General features: G+C 30.2%; 1 protein-coding gene across 1 annotated transcript in view; it reads right to left on the reverse strand.

The window, feature by feature from the left end:
- Positions 1-1,918: 1,918 nt before the first annotated feature.
- LOC123693994 (pyrokinin-1 receptor-like) overlaps positions 1,919-19,392 on the reverse strand; it is a 35,244-nt gene continuing 17,770 nt past the window's right edge. The window contains exons 2-5 of the mRNA XM_045639283.1: positions 3,882-4,772; positions 3,365-3,585; positions 3,056-3,167; positions 1,919-2,636 (exon numbers count right to left, since the gene is read on the reverse strand). Coding sequence (XP_045495239.1) covers positions 2,455-2,636; positions 3,056-3,167; positions 3,365-3,585; positions 3,882-4,671 — 1,305 coding nt within the window. The 5' untranslated portion in view covers positions 4,672-4,772 and the 3' untranslated portion in view covers positions 1,919-2,454. The remainder of the gene's footprint in view (positions 2,637-3,055; positions 3,168-3,364; positions 3,586-3,881; positions 4,773-19,392) is intronic.

A 19,392-nucleotide genomic window follows, 5' to 3' on the forward strand; every position in this document is an offset into this window, starting at 1 on the left:
GAAAACTCATAACGAAACAATGTGCTTATTTAACACACCGGCAGTTTCAATTAAACTTTGAGGCTGAAATTGATTTTTTGTGTACGGAGTGCATTCCCGAAATTCAAATAGGTATCAGCTTTGTCAATCAATCTAGCTTTTTTTCAAATTAATGGCTAGTTTTAGATACCTGATTGTCTTGTCAGATTTACAACGGCTTAGCATAAGCTGTCTTGTTATCTATCTGAAGGTACCGACCTTCATGAGGCAATTTTCCACCAAACTGCTAGAATTTCGAAATCGTCGAAATATGTGAAATATGTAATTTCACATATTTCGACGACATTTTAATTATTTTAAATAAAATAATTAAAATGTCGTCGAATTATTGCGTATGGCACCCATTTAACAACGAATAAAACGTCTTGCAATAAAAAATTATGTATGATGGATCTATCTAAAGGCAAAAGATTAAAAGTTACGCGTTAAAAAATGACTAAAGTTAAGTATATCTTCCTGTGCAGATAAGATGCGCACTAATAAACGCAACCGCAATACCGCCAGCCAGACAGCCCGGACTCTAACCGAAATAGCAAGAGAAACAACATATCAAAAACCCAACTATACTAAAATGACTTTTTTTAAAACGTTGGTAGCTCCCGTACCATAATTTTATTAGGTGAAAATTAGATGATGCATACGTTTAATTGATCAAAATTAAATGTTTGATTAAGAAGCAACTTATTAAAAATTACCTGGCTAATAATAATTTTTACATTTCATTTTATTCATGAATATCATGTACCTATTTTTTTTGACAAAGTAGGTAGGCTTAGAGAATTAAGGATTATTAGGATTTACTTATTGTAGGTTCAAATGTTTTTGTACTTTATTCAGAGATTTGTCCAATGGTAACGACGTCGTTTTAAGAAATAAATCTTATTTTGAATTCTAGTAGTTAAAAATCACGACAAAAGAATCTGTGGAAAATGCCCGTGATAACGTGAAACATTTTGTTACTCTTCCATAGTTAAAATGTTGTTTTTTATCTTTAGGTTGTCTCGGTTCTGGAGTCTGGATAATCCTTATATTATTTATCAAAGGACGTAGGTAACACAAGAACGTTGTACTACAAGAGATTTTAATGAAGTGAACAATTAATTTTTATGTGTATAACAATTTATAACATGAAAATATTCTAATAATTGTAAGGAATAGAATAAATAGAGTACCCTGACGTTGCCATGATAGCCCGGCGAAGGGAGCGGGTTCGAATCCCGTCTAATGATCAATTTTTCGATATTTTTTTTTTAAATATGTATACCTGTTGCCAGTTAATAGTAGATAAACATTTCTGGGTGCTTTTATAGTTAGGTGTTTCTAAAACAGGAATATTTCTGGATGTTCCTACTAAACCACAGCCACCAATGCTGCTGGGTTTCGTATGATGAGTGGGGGCACCAAAGGCCTATCCTTTCCTCTATTCTCTTTATCAAACATCTCTTTACTCCTATTCCTTTCAATGTTAATACTTTAAAATCTAAACTTTGTTTCATGAACGAGGCCGCACGCTTACCATTAGCGACCCACGAGCTCCTTTGCCAACAACTTAACATAATAAAGTTTAAGAAAATAAACTATTTTCAATTTGATATTTTTTTAATATCCATTCTTTAACATTCAATATTTACAAATCCAATAAAGTACAAATTTTAACAATAAAATACATATACATAATATATTTATATACATTTACATTGTTTTTTGAAGTATAATTTGCGCATTCAATGTTTGAAGGAGTAAAATTATTCGTTTTCATGAAAAATATAACAAACTAAAACGAAAATCGTATAAGTAGTACTGATTCAATTTTACAGGTTTAGAAACAAGTATCCTTAGCAATAACCTAATATGAAGATATTAATAAATAAATAAAATAAAAAATAACTCCATAGTCTGATCTACTTACCTACCCACATAAATGGTGTTTACAAGAGCTGAATTAGAAATAATTGAATACATTTCAGTGGTCCGTTCGTTGTTATTTATTATTATATATTGGTTATTGTCGGAACCTTTTTTATATTACAATACACATTATAAATAAGAGGGGAAGAGAGATCCTTAATAATCTGTCCAACATCATTTTATTTCATATTTCATAAAATTCGTCACTTTACGTATACGTATATTTTAAATGCATACATATCAGTCATTCGTTTTCCAAATTCATCCAAATTTTTATAAATGAATTTAATCTTTTAATTACAATTTTAATTATATCTATTTGTTCTAACCGTAAAAGAATTCGTTGATTAAAACACTTAATAAAATCAAATAAATTTGTATAATATAATTAAATATTATTTACACTTATCTGGTACCACATTTACTTATCTAATAATAAAAAAATATCACACATAAAATCTTTTCACTCAGATAAATAAGACAGTTTTGTTTCTATTATCTGTTATTTTAAATGTTTGTATCAAGCTCTGGTTTATGGTTACAACTTTTTAATTCAATTATAGATGGCACAGAGAATGTTCTTTTACATTTCTCACACACTTTGAAAACTCGTGAGCTGGGTACATTTTCTTTGGGCCGGCTTTCAGATTTCAACCCCTTCTTGCTTATAACTTGGTTTTTGAATGAACCTGAAAAAAGAAATAAAAGTTTTTACATTTATTAATATTCATATGGCACATTTATTAGAAAATTTCAATACGGCAATATAAGAGGTTTTTTTTTATCGAATTTCCATAAAAAAAAACGCAAGAAAAAATTTTTGAGTCAAAAAAATTTGACTCAGTTGACTGTTGATTGTTTTTTGTGATTACGGTAACACCACAAAATATTATTTTAAGGCAAAGGCAAAATATAAACACAAATTAATGTCTGCAATGCCGTTCCCATGTAATTAAGATTTATAACAGCTTTTCTTTCATTCCCAAGAAAAACAAACTAAACTTTTCCACCATATTATGTTACAGTTCCTTTTATAACAGGGAGTTAAGATTATTGCTAGGTCATTATATTTAGCTGGTGGGATAATATTTCATATAAAGGCAATTACCGGAGTTCATAAAACTAGAGGTGGGGTGTCTGGAAAAAGATACAGCTGTGTAGGAACATCGCTTTGTGACTGGTTTATTCGATTCTCTGCAGCACCACTGCATCATTGTTAACTAAAACAAACAAATATTATTGTGAGTTATCAGTTATTATTTTATAAATTAAACAAAATTAAAAAGATAAATTTGAAATAGAAATCGTTTAATAAACTGAAATTAACACATTTATTTATAAAACTGTTATTTCCATAGGGCTTGCGTATGGACAAATAATACAATATTTAGCAGGTCATAAAATTTTTAATACAAACCTTAAAAGCTTCTCGAAATTTATTCGACATAATGTGGTAAAATATGGGATTAATACACGTGGACAAGTAGTAGAACACTCCAGAAGTGTAGGTCAGGAAGTAGTACGCGGAGAGCAGTAGCGGAGATTTGGCTAAATGATTTTCAGCTGTGCCATAAATCGCTACAAGCCTCTGGGCGTGGAACGGCGCCCAACATATAAAGAAAGCCACCACTACTGCAACTGAAAGAAAACAAAACAATACATTAAATTTGACTCAGATTATAATTAATTTTCTAAATTTGAAACTTAAGTAAACTTAAACGTGAGTAAATAAACGATGTACCTACTTATACTAATAAATTGGTTAATTATTTCACAAACACGTGTCATAAAATTATTTAATAACGTCATTTGTTGTTTCTCATATTTAAATAAATTTTACTCAGTGGCGTCGTTATTGATTTACTTAATAGGTTTATTTGTAAAATATTTCAAGACAGCCACTAAATTAGTAATTGACGTAATTGTAAACTCACCTAACATTTTAACAACTCTTTTTGTTGACTGTGTACTGTTTTTCCTCTGTATTTTATGTATGACTCTTTTGTTTTTCGTTACATCTTTACCCGTCCCGTTTTCTTTTGGTACGGTGGGTTTATTCAGTCGCAGTCCAATTAGTGAGTAAAGGACGGTGATGACAATCATCGGCGCAAAAAACAAGAAAAATGTTGACAATTCAAAGGAATGTTCAATTATGACTCTTGTTTGTAAACACATAGTGACACCTTTGTGAACCCTGATACCGAATTGTAACGCTTGCGGTAACGCCAGTCCCAGAGATGCTATCCACAATAAAATAACATGTTTGATTGCGCGTGACAATTTGGACATCTTGTGGGAAACAAACGGATGGCAAATCGCTAAATACCTCTCTATGGTAAATAATGTTATTGTTAAAATACTCGCATTAGTAGATGTCTCTGCGGCCAATCCTCTAATGACACAGAACGTATGCCCGAATACATATGGCCACTTGGACCATATCGAGTACATCTCTTGGGGCATACCGCTAACTAGAAGAAGCAAGTCAGATATTGCTAAACTAAATAAGTAATAATTTGTGGCCGTGTGCATATTTTTGTTTCGTATAATGACGAGACATGTGAAGATATTTCCAAATAGGCCTGTTATGAATATGAGGCTGTATATTATCGTGATAGGAACGACGATAAACATAGAATCCCGCTGAGGTCCGAAAATGAGTGTCGGGTCCACATTCTCGGATACATTGAGAGTTGCATTTGTCACATTGCTCACTGAAGTCATTGCAATTGTTGTGCTCTAGCAAGGTGTTTATTTGAACGCACATCATTGACTCATCATTGATACCATTATCATCTTAACACACGTAGAAACAATGGATGTATCTGAAACAAGAAAAAAGATTTTTTAGATAAATAATAATTATTAACAGTTGTTAATTTTCATAATGATGTGTCCTTCACATTTGCTGATATCGTATTGAGTTAACTTGAAACTTGACACATTCTGTAATCAGCGAAAATTTTATAATATAATCAACGATATAACCACAAAAAATGTAAAAGCTCTTCATGTTATTTAAACAAGGTTACTTAAACTCATATTATTTTAATAGATGGGATGTTATTACTCAATAACGAATTTCAGGTAAACAAAACATTCTAGATGCGAGTGTGTAATGTATCGAGTATTCACTGCAATTAACATAACAGCTATATGAATGTATGAGGTGTTCGGTAATGGAATTACATTTCGTAGTTTTCCGTCCCATTTAAAGAATTACATTAGAATATGATCATAATAAAATACAACTTGCGAAGAAGAGACAATACTATAAAAGCAGCGCAGCACTTGAGTGACACCCAGTATAATATTGTATACATATTATACTACGTGTTAGGTGTTTGCAAAATGCAATGTTTACAAAAAGCCCGGGAACTGTGGTACCTACATTTAACAAGTAAAGATTGAAAGTAATGAATTACGTGGCGATAAAACTTTTACATTTTTGGAAAATATGTTTAATTTCCACGGGTAAATTAATAAATAATTCAGAACGTTGATAATCACCACAATATTTCGATTATATATTTAATATCTATACTATTATTATAAAGCTGAAGAGTTTGTTTGTTTGTTTGTTTGAACGCGCTTATCTCGGGAACTACTGGTCTGATTTGAAAAATTCTTTCGGTGTTAGATAGCTCATTTATCAAGGAAGGCTAAAGGTTATAATCATCACGCTACGACTAACAGGAAAGGAGCTACAGGGGTGAAACCACGCGGAGCAGCTAGTTAAACAATATGGCGGAATTCACTTCGTTTTGGGTATTTTATATCAAGGTATAATTTAATTAAATTGGGTACAAATAATTATTTTGTACACTAGTATAACCCATGATTATACATTCTAATAATTAATAGATAATTGTGTTGAGACTTCATTAGATTTGTTGTATTCATTTTATGAATACCAATGGCTAATAAACAATAATTAATATACATCCATATTTTAAATATTAATTATAGGAGAACGTAATTAATTTGTAAATTTATTTGATTATAATATAGATCAATACATTGCGTCGGTGCCATACAATTGAATGTGTATTAATTATTATAATTTATTTCACTATCGCAAAATACTTAGTATTGAGTTGAGGAGGTCACTAAAAAGGTAACTCCGAAAAGGGTTATATATACTTCCTTATAAAACTGAAAATAAATGACTTCCTATATAAATTACGTCGAATTTTAAAACATCATTGTATTATGTAGGTTAAAATTATGGGATTTTTAGAAATGTTTTTCTTTATGGGAACAATGAAAAACGCGATATCATATTAATTTTATCTTCGATGTTTGCAGATCATTAAGTCTCAAACGTTTCATGTCGATGGAAAGAATTTCAGAAAACATAAAACCTTTTTGTAACATCCTTGTGGTGTAGAAAATAAATATTTTAATACATTGGTTGAAAATTGTTGTAAAAGAAATTGATTTATATACAACATGTACTTATTTATTTTTAAATAAATGCTCTTTGTTACAGTTAAATTAACTGGCCCGGCAAACTTTGTTCAGCCAGGGCACCCACATCACTTGGTGTATGAAAAATAGATTACGACGGTCGACCGGAACTCCTAGACTCCGGAAACCTAGTTGCTTTTTTATATATTTTTTTACTCTTATTTAATTATGTGAATTAGCTTTTCAAAAACGTCGCTACGAAGGTATAAGGCTGTCAGCAAAGCTATTTCATATAGTAAAAAGCTTCTTAATTATTATTTTTCTATCAGCGCGTCAATAATGAAACTACAATTACAATACCCGTAGGCTAAATTTATTGTAAAAAATATTTAGAATTTTAAAAAGGTGATGCAATCAATCAGACTCGGCAATTAAATCGCCAATTAATATTGAATCTATTTTGCTAATGTATAATTAAAAACGCTGACCCTTAGGTACTAATTTTAATTGCAATTAGACACGCGAGCTAACGACTACGATTTTGTTATTATTGAGTTATCGTGTCAAACGCAAGGTAATAGAGATGAAGATTCATAATAATTGAATTATTTTTAGTAAAATTTCTTGTCGCTTCTTAGAGATATTAACTAGCTTTTCACCCGAGGCTTTTCTCGCAAGCATTACCTAGGTATAGTTTTCAGTTGTCACACGACAGCGGTACATGTTTCCATTCAACAGTAGGTAGGTAATTATAAATCGACCAAGCAGTAGCCATTCCTTGAGTTATAAACCTCCTAGCTTATTCCATCCATCAAAAAGTAAATAAATATACACAAACAGTTACTTTCCCATGAATTATTAATATCAATGCCAATGTTCTATTACGTATCAAAATTATATAGCACAAAATTTTTATTTTTTAAATATATAGGCAGGCAACGAGCATAGGTAACACTTTTATGATCTCGATAGCGAATTTCGAAGCTCTAAAATAAAAATATGCATCGATCACAAGAATTAAAATATCGTATTTGTATTATCTAGATAAAATATATGCCTGTGTTGATATAAAGTCAACTTACATAATATAACAATAATTTATATTCTGGCGGGGATTTTTAATAATTTTTTTTTAATTCATTAAATGTCCTGTCCAAGATTTTTCCAGTCAACCCATTTTTAATAAATTTTTTAATACACTAAATTTATTATAAAAATTGGTCTCATTCTATTATCACGCCGTTGCATTTCGACTTATATTCGGATCTTAGACCATAAGATTATATCTGTCCTCTTGAAATACTATGTTATCACATAAAAGCGTTTATGTCGAAATTTTAGTAGAGCATTCGTGCATGATAATTTTATTTTTGTTTTCATGTTTCTTCTATAACTATATATAAGTATTCTATTTTATATTTATTATATATTATTCTCTTTACTAATATTACTAAGTACTTAAATATAAATAAATAAAGTTTTTAAATACTAATTGTGAAGGAGACCTGAAGAAATATCTACTGTTTCAACCTTGTTTCAACCCAGTGAAAAACTTGCGAGACAAAATTTATTTAATTATTTTCCTTTTGAAAATTAATTATCAATAATTGAAGTGGCAATTAAAAAGTAACGTTACTAATTCGTCTGCTCATATATATTTTTTTTCTACTTTTCAATGGCTTAAAGCCTGCCTCGATGAATGGCCTATTCCATACAACAATTTTTGAATTCAAGCCATTACTGAGTTCCTGAAATTAGTTCGTACAAACAAACTATTACAGCCTAGATATACCTAGTATATCGCTTTTTTAATTTTATTGAACTATAATGTTTTTTATAAATCACGATCGACAACATTTACATTTGTAGCCCTTGGTCACACTTTATTGTCACGAGAAACGTGAAATTGCGTCATGATTAGGATAAACTTGTGTTCTAGTAACACGGTTTTATGGACGATAAAGTTTAATGATCCTAAGAAAAGTTTACGTTAGGGGATTCTTTTGATATTCTTGCACGGAATTTTGTTTAAAGTGAGAGGCTAGTTTTTCATTAGGCGAGAAAATATGATGAGTTGTGTTAATTTCTAGGTCTCGACTTGTGGTGGCCACATCCACTTTTCAAGGAGCTGCGTCGTGCATCGTGATACCTACTGCCCACTCGGTTTATCAATTTTAGACATAGCAAAAGAAAACAGGAATAACAACAGAGAAAATAATATGATCATTTAATTACTAATTAAAAAGCGTACGAATATGTTGTTCAGAATTATTTAATTATCAAAAAGCCCTCGCGTTTTTTTATCCAGTACAGTATTCAACGTCACTTATTTAAATTAAAAATGTTTAATAAAATATTAAATTCCAACTTTCCAACCCTAGTTTTTCAGAACATAGTTCAATCTATCGATAAAACCCCGGAGTTTACATCGTGAATCAGTAGCTCAGAAATATTGAGTTGTCAGTTTAAAATGGTTGAACAAGCGTTTATAAAATATGTTTCTTATTATATTGATGAGAAGATCAATAACTGTAAACAATTTTTTCAAGTAAGCAGAAAACAGTATTAACAATTTTTTATTTCAACTAAAAGTCATCCACCATGACGTGACGTTTTGTTCCATCTTACATTTTTAAATAATTTTCTTGCTATGCAAAACAATAAGTCAAATTCTTACTTTGAACCCTTACAATGTCTTAAAGGGTTTGTTGAAACACTTGGAATAATAACATCAGTAAGGTAAGTGGATATCAAACAGATACCAAAGGAAATGTTGTCTATACTCTATACTCTAGGTATTTTCTTACTATAATTTTATTTCAGGAAGATAATTGAATATAGTATACATTTAATAAAATGTATTTTATATTAAATCGTACACGTGTATTATCAGAATGTTAACTGAGTATTGCATTGTAATTATTTACTTTCAATGATTTATATTTTCTAGCTTTCCGCCCGCGGCTTCGCCGCGTTTTCAAAGATAAACCCGTTCCCGTAGGATTTCCGGGATAAAACCTATCCTATGTCCTTTCTCGGGTATCAAAATATCTCTATACCAAATTCCATGCAAATTGGTTCAGTAGTTGAGGCGTGATTGAGTAACAGACAGACAGACAGAGTTACTTTCGCATTTATAATATTAGGATGGATTAACGTAAATCTTCATGATTGATTTTCCTATGATTCGTGAATTATATTTTCTCAATTCCAAACCACTAATGAATCATTAAATATTAAACAAATTGCTTATTATTTGGTAAATAAAGACGGGCTATTATGCCACTTAACAATTCAAATAAGTGTAAGAGGAATTATTTTTTCGAGGACAAATTTTGTTTGTCACACCATCTATATGAAGATATTATTAATATTAATAGATAGTCGTAGTACATTTTCACGTGGTCGTGCGCGATTCTAATAAGCTGCTGTCTTAATTTATTTACTACTACTACCAAAGTATAAAAAAACAGATTTTTGCATTTATTTCGTATCTGTCTATAAATATGTAAAGAAAGGTCTATTTCATTTATAGCAACTGCAAATTATCGATCAGTGGAACACGAACAGGTGTAGGTATAATGCATCTGCCCCTAACCCCACTAGTGGACACAGGACTTCACTTTAATTTTAAGACAAAATTATTATAACAAGCCCTCAGGCTTCAACCATTAATCCTTCATCATTGTAAACTACAACCTGTGAGAACGAAAAACTTAATAACACAGTAGGCAGTAATGTTTCACTATAAAACACTACTTATTTAAAATAAAATTTTATGCCTTTGCGCTTTGATGTAAATATAATAATAAATGCGACATTTACTCAATATTTCGGAGTAATGAATATAATTTTATGATTGACGTAGTATAAATTTGAATTCATAGTCTAGGCAATTTTGGAAAGTCGAAAAGGTCAGCTTTATTTGGTACCAACTTACGAACGCGCGTACCGTGGTGGTCTTTTGGCGCAAGGATATTATTGTTAAAACTTTAAACTATGATATGTTAATATGCAAATAAATATTTTTTTTCAATAATGGAATATATGGAAAAATTAAGAAAAACTGTACGAAAAAAAAATACACTCGTATTGTTTGAATTATTACATCATTTTCGTAAAATATGAGTAGGTAATATTTACCCTAAAAGTGTTGCTTATTCAAAACCGTAGGTATAGGTAAGAGTAGTGGGTAATTCCTTTTGAAAATGTTATACATTGTAATTTGTAACATTTGATGCAAAAAGATTCCATACAAATGATACAACGGCTATCATAAACTCCAATGGTCGGTATTTCAGTTAAGTTAAACATTAATTCATTTTTTTCAGGAGTTTACTGTGTTTTTTATAGTAATTAAAGTTTTAAATTGTTTTATTAGTCTAATATGTAGTTAGATATTTCAAATTGTATGATATAAACAATTAAAACAATATTGTACTATATAGGTTATCGAAAGCCTTCACATAGGTTGCCTATGCCCTACACTACACAGTCCATATAGGTAATGCGAGAAGGTGTTCATGTATTCATGATCGAATTTAGGTATATAATAACATATTGCTTATTGAGTCGTAACGACAATAGAATTACGTCTGATTGGGTGCGTGGGTGGTTATTGAAACTTGAAAGTAATTCAAAACATAACTGCAATTCATACAAAGTAATTGGATGAATAACGATAAATCAGCTATCTTAGTAATTTAGAAATACAATACACGTCGTAGAGAAGACGATGAACTAAGGTTTGGAAACTTGTTTACGTTTTTGTAATAGAACACTGATAAATTACTATGAAACATAACGACTACCTACCTAAAACACATGCTTTATACAATTTTAATTGCTAATTGCTTATATCAGTTTTACAAGATTAAAAACGTACATACCCAAAAATTTAACATCATCTCATAAATTTAACGAGTCACTTTACTCGTATTGTATTTAAATTAAGCAATGTCACAACCAATTTTAAACTAAGGTCAAAGGTGCAATTTTTTCATTAATTCTCCTGACTAAATACTTAAATGCATAACCATAAATATATTAGGTGCGAATAAGAAATACTTAATTTTTATTAGGTATGTTTAGCACAAGAACAAGGAAAAAAATTGCCTAAAAGATTTCGTAATTTGCAAGTATGAGTCGAACAACTCGAATCAGACGTTTATTTTGGTTCAGTGAATGATTTTATTTCACTCCGGTAATTGAATGGTTATCTATTGAAATTTAACGATGTGGATTTTTTATAAAAGTTCATGTTTCTGACGTATATTTTATAACCTTCCTTATTCTCAACCTGGTAACTACACCGATCGCTAAGCCTCTTTTATGATATTACTTAACTTTTTTTTTTTTATTAATTAATTCAGGGATTTTTGTCGTAAATAAAAACTATCAACGCATCGTACCTTACCTATTCAAGGTGAAGGAATAATGAAATTTAAAGGGTATAAAGTCTGATAGACAGAATTAATTAGCATATTATTTTATAAAGTAACAGGCGATTCAAACACATTAATTTGCAAGCATATACATACAGCAATCGTTTAAAATCAAATTAAACCGTTGTTTAATTACATTACCTAGGTCCTAGTTGTTAAATTTCTCCAATAATACATCTGCATTTAGCAGATATTCTTTTATTAGTGATTTCAATCTAAATGATTTTATTATATTAACAAAATAATAACATAATTATGATAACACTAATTCTGTTTGCTGGTGTGTATGTTTATGATATGCTATACGCGCTCTACAATTGATCAATGAAAACTATAAGTATAATAAAATAAATACATGAAATTGAAAATGAGAAATGACAAGGTATTATAAGAAATGAAAAAAAAAAGAAACAAATATGAGGACAGTTTTCAATAAACGCAGACAAAGAACTAATTTTTACTTTTTTTTGTGCATCCGAAAAATAAATTAATTTAGAATGACAGAAAATGAATGATTGGATTTACAGGATTGAAAAGAGTACTTACCAAAATTTGTTTTAGTATTCGAGGATTATTTTATCCATATATAGTATAGTAGCCCACTAATGCACTCTACGGAGGTTGGACGATCGATATAATACAGCCACTGTGATGTAGAAAATCGATACAGTTTTTATGGTGGTATTTACACAGTGAAATATGTTCTGTTTTTTATTTTTTATGAGTAAGTATTTTTTTATAAGTACTTTGTATTTTCTGTGGTAAATTTATTTTTGTTATTTTTTATTTTTAGAAAGCTGACAATATAGGACTTTACTATTTATTACTTCATTCAATCAATTAGTTTTTATTTAATTCGCTTCATATTCTAAAACTCTTTATAACTAGGTTAATTTTAATCATTGTGTATGGACATTTTTTTAAATAAATTCAGCGCTAAAAATTCGACGCTATAATTAAATGCGCAACTTTAATCAAATTGCTCTTTGAAATAATGACAAGGTAAAAATTTTACCTTAATGTTAATAAAAAAGCAAAAAACGTGAACGTAAATTTAAGATATTTCACCAAGTTGCGTTAAATGGGAAAAACTTTACAAATACATAAATTAATACAGTCAATCTTGAAGGGACAATGAAAGAGATTATAATTAAATAAATTAAATTTATAACATCCATTTTGAAACAAGTGGGAAACAGAATGAATTGTTTTGAACAGTGTTCGTGAGATGCCGTAATTAGGTTACGTAAAGAATTTCAGTTCACAATTAAATGCAGATAACGACTATTAGGAGGCAATAGCAATAAATACTTAATGAGAAAATTAGACGCGATTCTTACTAGTATAATTTTGCACATCAATTATTTTTATTTTTATTTCATTTTAATGTTACAAATTTAAATAAAGATTAACTATTATACAAATTAACGTAATAAGTATATTCTTATTCATCCATTGATTTAAGGAATATGAAATACACAACGGTATTCCTTTGCAAAATACATAATATTGAAGAAGTGTCAATTTTTATCTACGTACTTAATAGCTGGTCTGGCTATCTTGGGACAATAGATTACAAAAAAATATCATCTTCAAGAGTGGTACAAAGAAAAATATAGATGATGTGGGTTGGTAGATAGTTGTGCCCTAGACATTTCATTATAATGAAAGAGAATCGTAATCGCAACTGATTTAAACTTTTCTTAACAGCTGCCTGCCTCTCTACGTTTCAGTGAAAGTTCGCTTTCATCTCATTTTAATATTAGTAGAACATTTAATTCAGTTATATAAAAATCATCCTTGTTAAGATGTTATTAATAATGAAACTTGAAAACGTTACAAACTTTTTATTTTAAATTTTTTATTAATGGTTGATAATATAATATTAGAAATATAAAAAAAATCTTAATCATAATATCCATGCGGGAAAATCGAACGCAGTAAATTTATTATAATATGTCTATTTTAGCAAACGGAATATAATTATACTTCTGAATATATTTCATTCCAATATAAATTTGGCTCTGCACATCGATGTTGAAAGGTCCTAAATCGAATTTATTTTCCATTACACAGTCTGACCAGCATTTCTTCTGTAAAAAAGTTGTTTATTGAAAAATAGAGATTACTTGTAAAAAAAGGAAACATTGATCCGTAAACATTGAACATTGCAGAAAATGATGCATTGTACCTTTTACAGAAGCAAAATTAAATTTAAAATTTCGTGAAATCAGAAGATTTTGCCTATTTTTTTGTTGAAAACTACACATAAAGGTTAGTACTTAGTACTTATTCAGTGCAAAATCTAATACAACTATATATAAAACACTATTTATTACCTTTAGGGCCGATTTTTCAATGCCCAGATAAAGAGCTAGATAGACTTTATTCTTCAGTTAACAAAATATTCAATTTTTCAATAGACGAATAGGACTTATCTATCGAATAACTACGTTATTTGAGGAATAAATCTATTTGCCGCTCCAACGGCCAGATAGCGCGCTATTAGACGAATAGGCGTTTGATTTGACAACTGACGCGTCAAATTTGGGATATTTTCGTATGTAATAACATAGAGCATAGAATTATTAACAATTAAGCCTCTTTCTATATAATTATTATCAACTAAAATCATATTGAAATTGATGTTTTTGGTATAGTATTGATGACCATGCAATTGAAAATTTGCTGAACGCTGCCTTTATGTCGTTTCCATCGTAAAATATATAAATTTAAACACAAATTTAATAAAAACTCTTTACTCGAATCAAAACAATAATCAACAATCATAGAACACAAGATAAACTTAAAATGCACTCCTGACGTGAGTCATAATGACGGTTGTTGACAAATTGCAAGAGTTGACTCTATCCCGCTCTAACCTGACTAATTTAATATGTTTGTTTCGCCACTCCGAGAGCAGAGCTGCCAATATGGAAATATTTGGTCAGATAGTTATTCATCAAATAAATCACGATTGAAAAATAGGCGAGCCGTTATGAGTTAGATATACAATTGAATAAGGGCCGATTTTTCAATGCCCAGATAAACAGCTAGATAGACTTTATTCTTCAGTTAACAAAATATTCAATTTTTCAATAGACGAATAGGACTTATCTATCGAATAACTACGTTATTTGAGGAATAAATCTATCTGCTGCTCCAACGGCCAGATAGCGTGCTATTCGACGATTAGACGTTTGAGTTGACAACTGACGCGTCAAATTTGGGATATTTTCGTATGTAATAACATAGAGCGTAGAATTTTTACAATAAAGCCTCTTTCTATAAAATAATTATCAATTAAAATCATATTGAAATTGATGTTTTTGATAGTACCTACTGATGATCATGCCATTGAAAATTTGCCGGACGCTGCCTTTATGTCGTTTCCATCGTAAAATATATAAATTTTAACACAAATTTAATCAAAACTCTTTACTCGAATCAAAACAATAATCAACAATCATAGAACACAAGATAAACTTAAAATGCACTCCTGACGTGAGTCATAATGACGGTTGTTGACATATTGCAAGTTGACTCTATCCCGCTCTAACCTGACTAATTTAATATGTTTGTTTCGCCACTCCAAGAGCAGAGCTGCCAATATGGAAATATTTGGTCAGATAGTTATTCATCAAATAAATCACGATTGAAAAATAGGCGAGCCGTTATGAGTTAGATAAGCTATTGAATAAATCTATTCGAGGGGTAGTTATTAGACTGTTTATCTGGGCATTGAAAAATCGGCCCTTAATCTATTCGAGGGGTGGTTATCAGACTGTTTATCTCGGGATTGAAAAATCGGCCCTTATTATCTTAAATGAATGCAGAGTAAGACCGGTTTGGAAACATCCTTGTTATGTTTTCCTTAATCCTCAATTGAAATGCAGTTAAGAAATAGATTTTTAAGTAATTCACAGCAAAAAAATCGGTCATAATATAGTAAAACATGTCCTTTAAAATAACTTTGCTTTTTCGTATCTTTTTTTGTTCTCAATTTTATTACTATTAATTTATACGGTCAATAAATATAAATGTTTCATAATGTCTGGAATTTGGCCACGTTGCTACGCAGCTCCAGGTACATAAAAGCGTTAATAAAGTTTGTAATGTTATTATGTCTATTTTTGCATCAGTTACGTACACTGTACAACCTATTGCTGATTACTATTCATTACTCATTTTAAAAGCAGATTCTATTTTTAAATACCTATCCCTTGCAATTTTCAAATAACAATATACGTTTGTCGTTGCATATTCTGGGAAGTTATGGCAAATGGTTTTTATAAAAATACAATGTAGTTTGTTACGTTCGCGTTGTTATTAATTTTGTGGGTATGTGTATAGTGGCTATCACCTTTACTGTGATATTTTTATCTGAAATTCAAGGAAACAAAATGTAGTCCAGTCTGTGTTGAACTTTTAATGATAAAAATTTAAATTTCATTTTCACGTTATCGAGATTTAGATAGTTTTAAGTGGACAAACTTTTGTATGAAATAATGTTAAATATATTTATTTTTCTTCAAACTCTATATACTCAGATTAAGTAATTAATTAAGCGATTTTGAAACTTTTTTCTTCGCTTTAAACTTGAAAGTGTTTTCTTTATACCTTTTCAAGGAAAATATATTTTACTTTCCCTATATAAAATAAGTTACTCTCGTATTCGTTTAGATAATAAATTTCTCATATATTTTTCTCATTAGAATGCTATAAAACATAAAATATCAGAAAACATAAACTACTTCACAACTTACTCTGTATGTTATACAATAAAAGGATAATTATATTCACTATCAAAAAGAGCTTTTCAGGATATAATTGGGTAACATTATTGTTTCTGTGTATCGTTATAGAACTGCCAATTAGAGCATCCTACAAAGCGAGAACGGAGAAATAAAGCATTAATATTAATGACTAGCTACTCCCCGCGGTTTCACCCCCGTGGCTCCGCTTTTGTTGGTCGTAGCGTGATGATATATAGCCTATAACCTTCCTCGATAAATGGGCTATCTAACACCGAGATAATTTTTCAAATCGGACCAGTAGTTCCCGAGATTAGCGCGTTCAAACAAATAAACAAACAAACAAACTCTTCAGCTTTATAATATTAGTATAGATATTGTAATGGATAATGGACTAGCTGCTGCGCGCGGTTTCACCCCCGTGGCTCCACTACTGTTGGTCGTAGCGTGATGATATATAGCCTATATATAACCTTCCTCGATAAATGGGCTATCTAACACCGAGATAATTTTTCAAATCGGACCAGTAGTTCCCGAGATTAGCGCGTTCAAACAAATAAACAAACAAACAAACTCTTCAGCTTTATAATATTAGTATACCTAGATATTGTAATGGATAATGGACTAGCTGCTGCGCGCGGTTTCACCCCCGTGGCTCCACTACTGTTGGTCGTAGCGTGATGATATATAGCCTATATATAACCTTCCTCGATAAATGGGCTATCTAACACCGAGATAATTTTTCAAATCGGACCAGTAGTTCCCGAGATTAGCGCGTTCAAACAAACAAACAAACAAACTCTTCAGCTTTATAATATTAGTATAGATTAGTTGTAGTTTCTAGGTATTATTTGGATTCTATCCATTATATCGTGCGGTATATATCCATTTTGTACTATATATGACGTAAATTGTTCATTTTAATAATCACAGACACAATAGAAAATCTAATGTGTCGTGGACCGATCGGGCCGCTTGGGGCTCAATGGGTTAAGAGCAAAAATTAACTTGAAAATGAACAATTTTATAAGATTTTTCGTGAAGATACAAAGTAAGTGTTCAATTGAAAATAATGTCCTACTAATCCTATCCTATCCTATCCTATCCTTCCTACCAATATTATAAATGCGACAGTTTGTGAGGATGTGTGTGTGTGTTTGTTACTCTTTCACGCAAATTCTATTGAATCGATTACAATGAAATTTACACACATATAGAGGGTAACTTGGATTAACACATAGGATAGGTTTTATCCCGGAAATCCCACGTTAACGGGAACTATGCGGGTTTTTCCTTGAAAATGCGGGCGAAGCAGCGGGCGGAAAGCTATTTAAGTCTTATGTTAGGTATAATTGAATTAAGGATCAAACGAGTTTAAGCGTAGGCACTTATAAATTATGTATTTATATATTTTTATCGTTCTTATATTGCTATGTGCGGTATATACCTATGCGTTAATTATAAACAAATTCTTGACTCATACTCATGGCCACCTAGACGATAAACTCCATTGTCTATAATAAAGATTTGAGATATTTCAGAAGAACCTTTAAAATTTCATAATAATATGTAAGTAATTCGCTATCTAATCTACATAGTTTTATTAATTTAAATCGCGCCTTATCATAATATGAAAAGTTCGTTTAATAGGGATTACCAGTACCTAATACAGTTGCAACAAAATACCTTCATACGTGATCAATTCGCTACACAGAGCCGGTGACGAATATATTATAATATTTTATTTTTATCCATAAACTAAAACTAAAATAAAACACACAAAATCTTTCTTATAGTGAAAGTTATTAAAAAACTTTTTTTATTAAGTAGGTAGGTACCTAAATGCATTTTTTGAGGAAGGCATGACGCATGCCTTTTACATAATATTATGTTACTAAATAAAAACAAAAAAAAAAAATTGCATACAGAATTGAATATAGAAAAAATTTTATTATTTCATATTATAAAATAGACAGTCAATAATTTAATTTAATAATTATTATAGATGTTTGGAATTTATAGAAGTATATGTTGCGACGCACGCGGGTGTATCGGCGGTTTGCAGCGACATCATGAATTTTTTTATTGCGTTTAGAAGCCTTAATGCACACAATACGTAATTACGCAATAGTTTTTAGATCATAATATACAGATTACATAACACATTCCATGTACAAGCACCAATCAATTAATATTTTATTAAACATGTATATTGTATAATATTATGTAGAATTGTAGACATATATGAACGTAATGTGAACATGTACTCGTATGATAATATCCTGTAATATATATAGATATAGGTAGTCCTGTACCATAAGTTCATAATCCAAATCATTGTGCAATGGAGTTGAAAAAGCGTAATACATATATGTATATGCAAAGTATAAACATTTTTATAGCGCTTCAATATAAATACATAACTTGATTAAATTCAGTTCCTAGAATCAGATTTACTATGAGCTTTTGTCTGTACGAGTTCTTGTTTTAATCCATTAGGATAACATAATACGAAAGAGATTATGAAAAGTTTTACTATTTTCATTTTTCAGGATACTCCATACCCATGCATCATTATTATTTTATGAGGAAAGCTTTTTGTAAAGATATGGTGTGCTCCGTGTGCTTCTATAACAATTGTAGTTGAATTAATAAATGTTTGAGTTGGTTAGTTAGTTTTATTTTGCAGTAACACAATATTAAGAGATAATCGACGGCACGAAATTGAAGGTAATATTGATGATGAAATAAACATCATATTGTAAAGGCTTTTCTATATTATTCTGCAGAAAATGTAGGGTCTCATTCAAACTGTAGATGGGCGGTATATTACCGTA

The sequence above is a fragment of the Colias croceus genome, chromosome 8 (assembly GCF_905220415.1).
Source record: "Colias croceus chromosome 8, ilColCroc2.1".
NCBI lineage: Eukaryota > Metazoa > Arthropoda > Insecta > Lepidoptera > Pieridae > Colias > Colias croceus.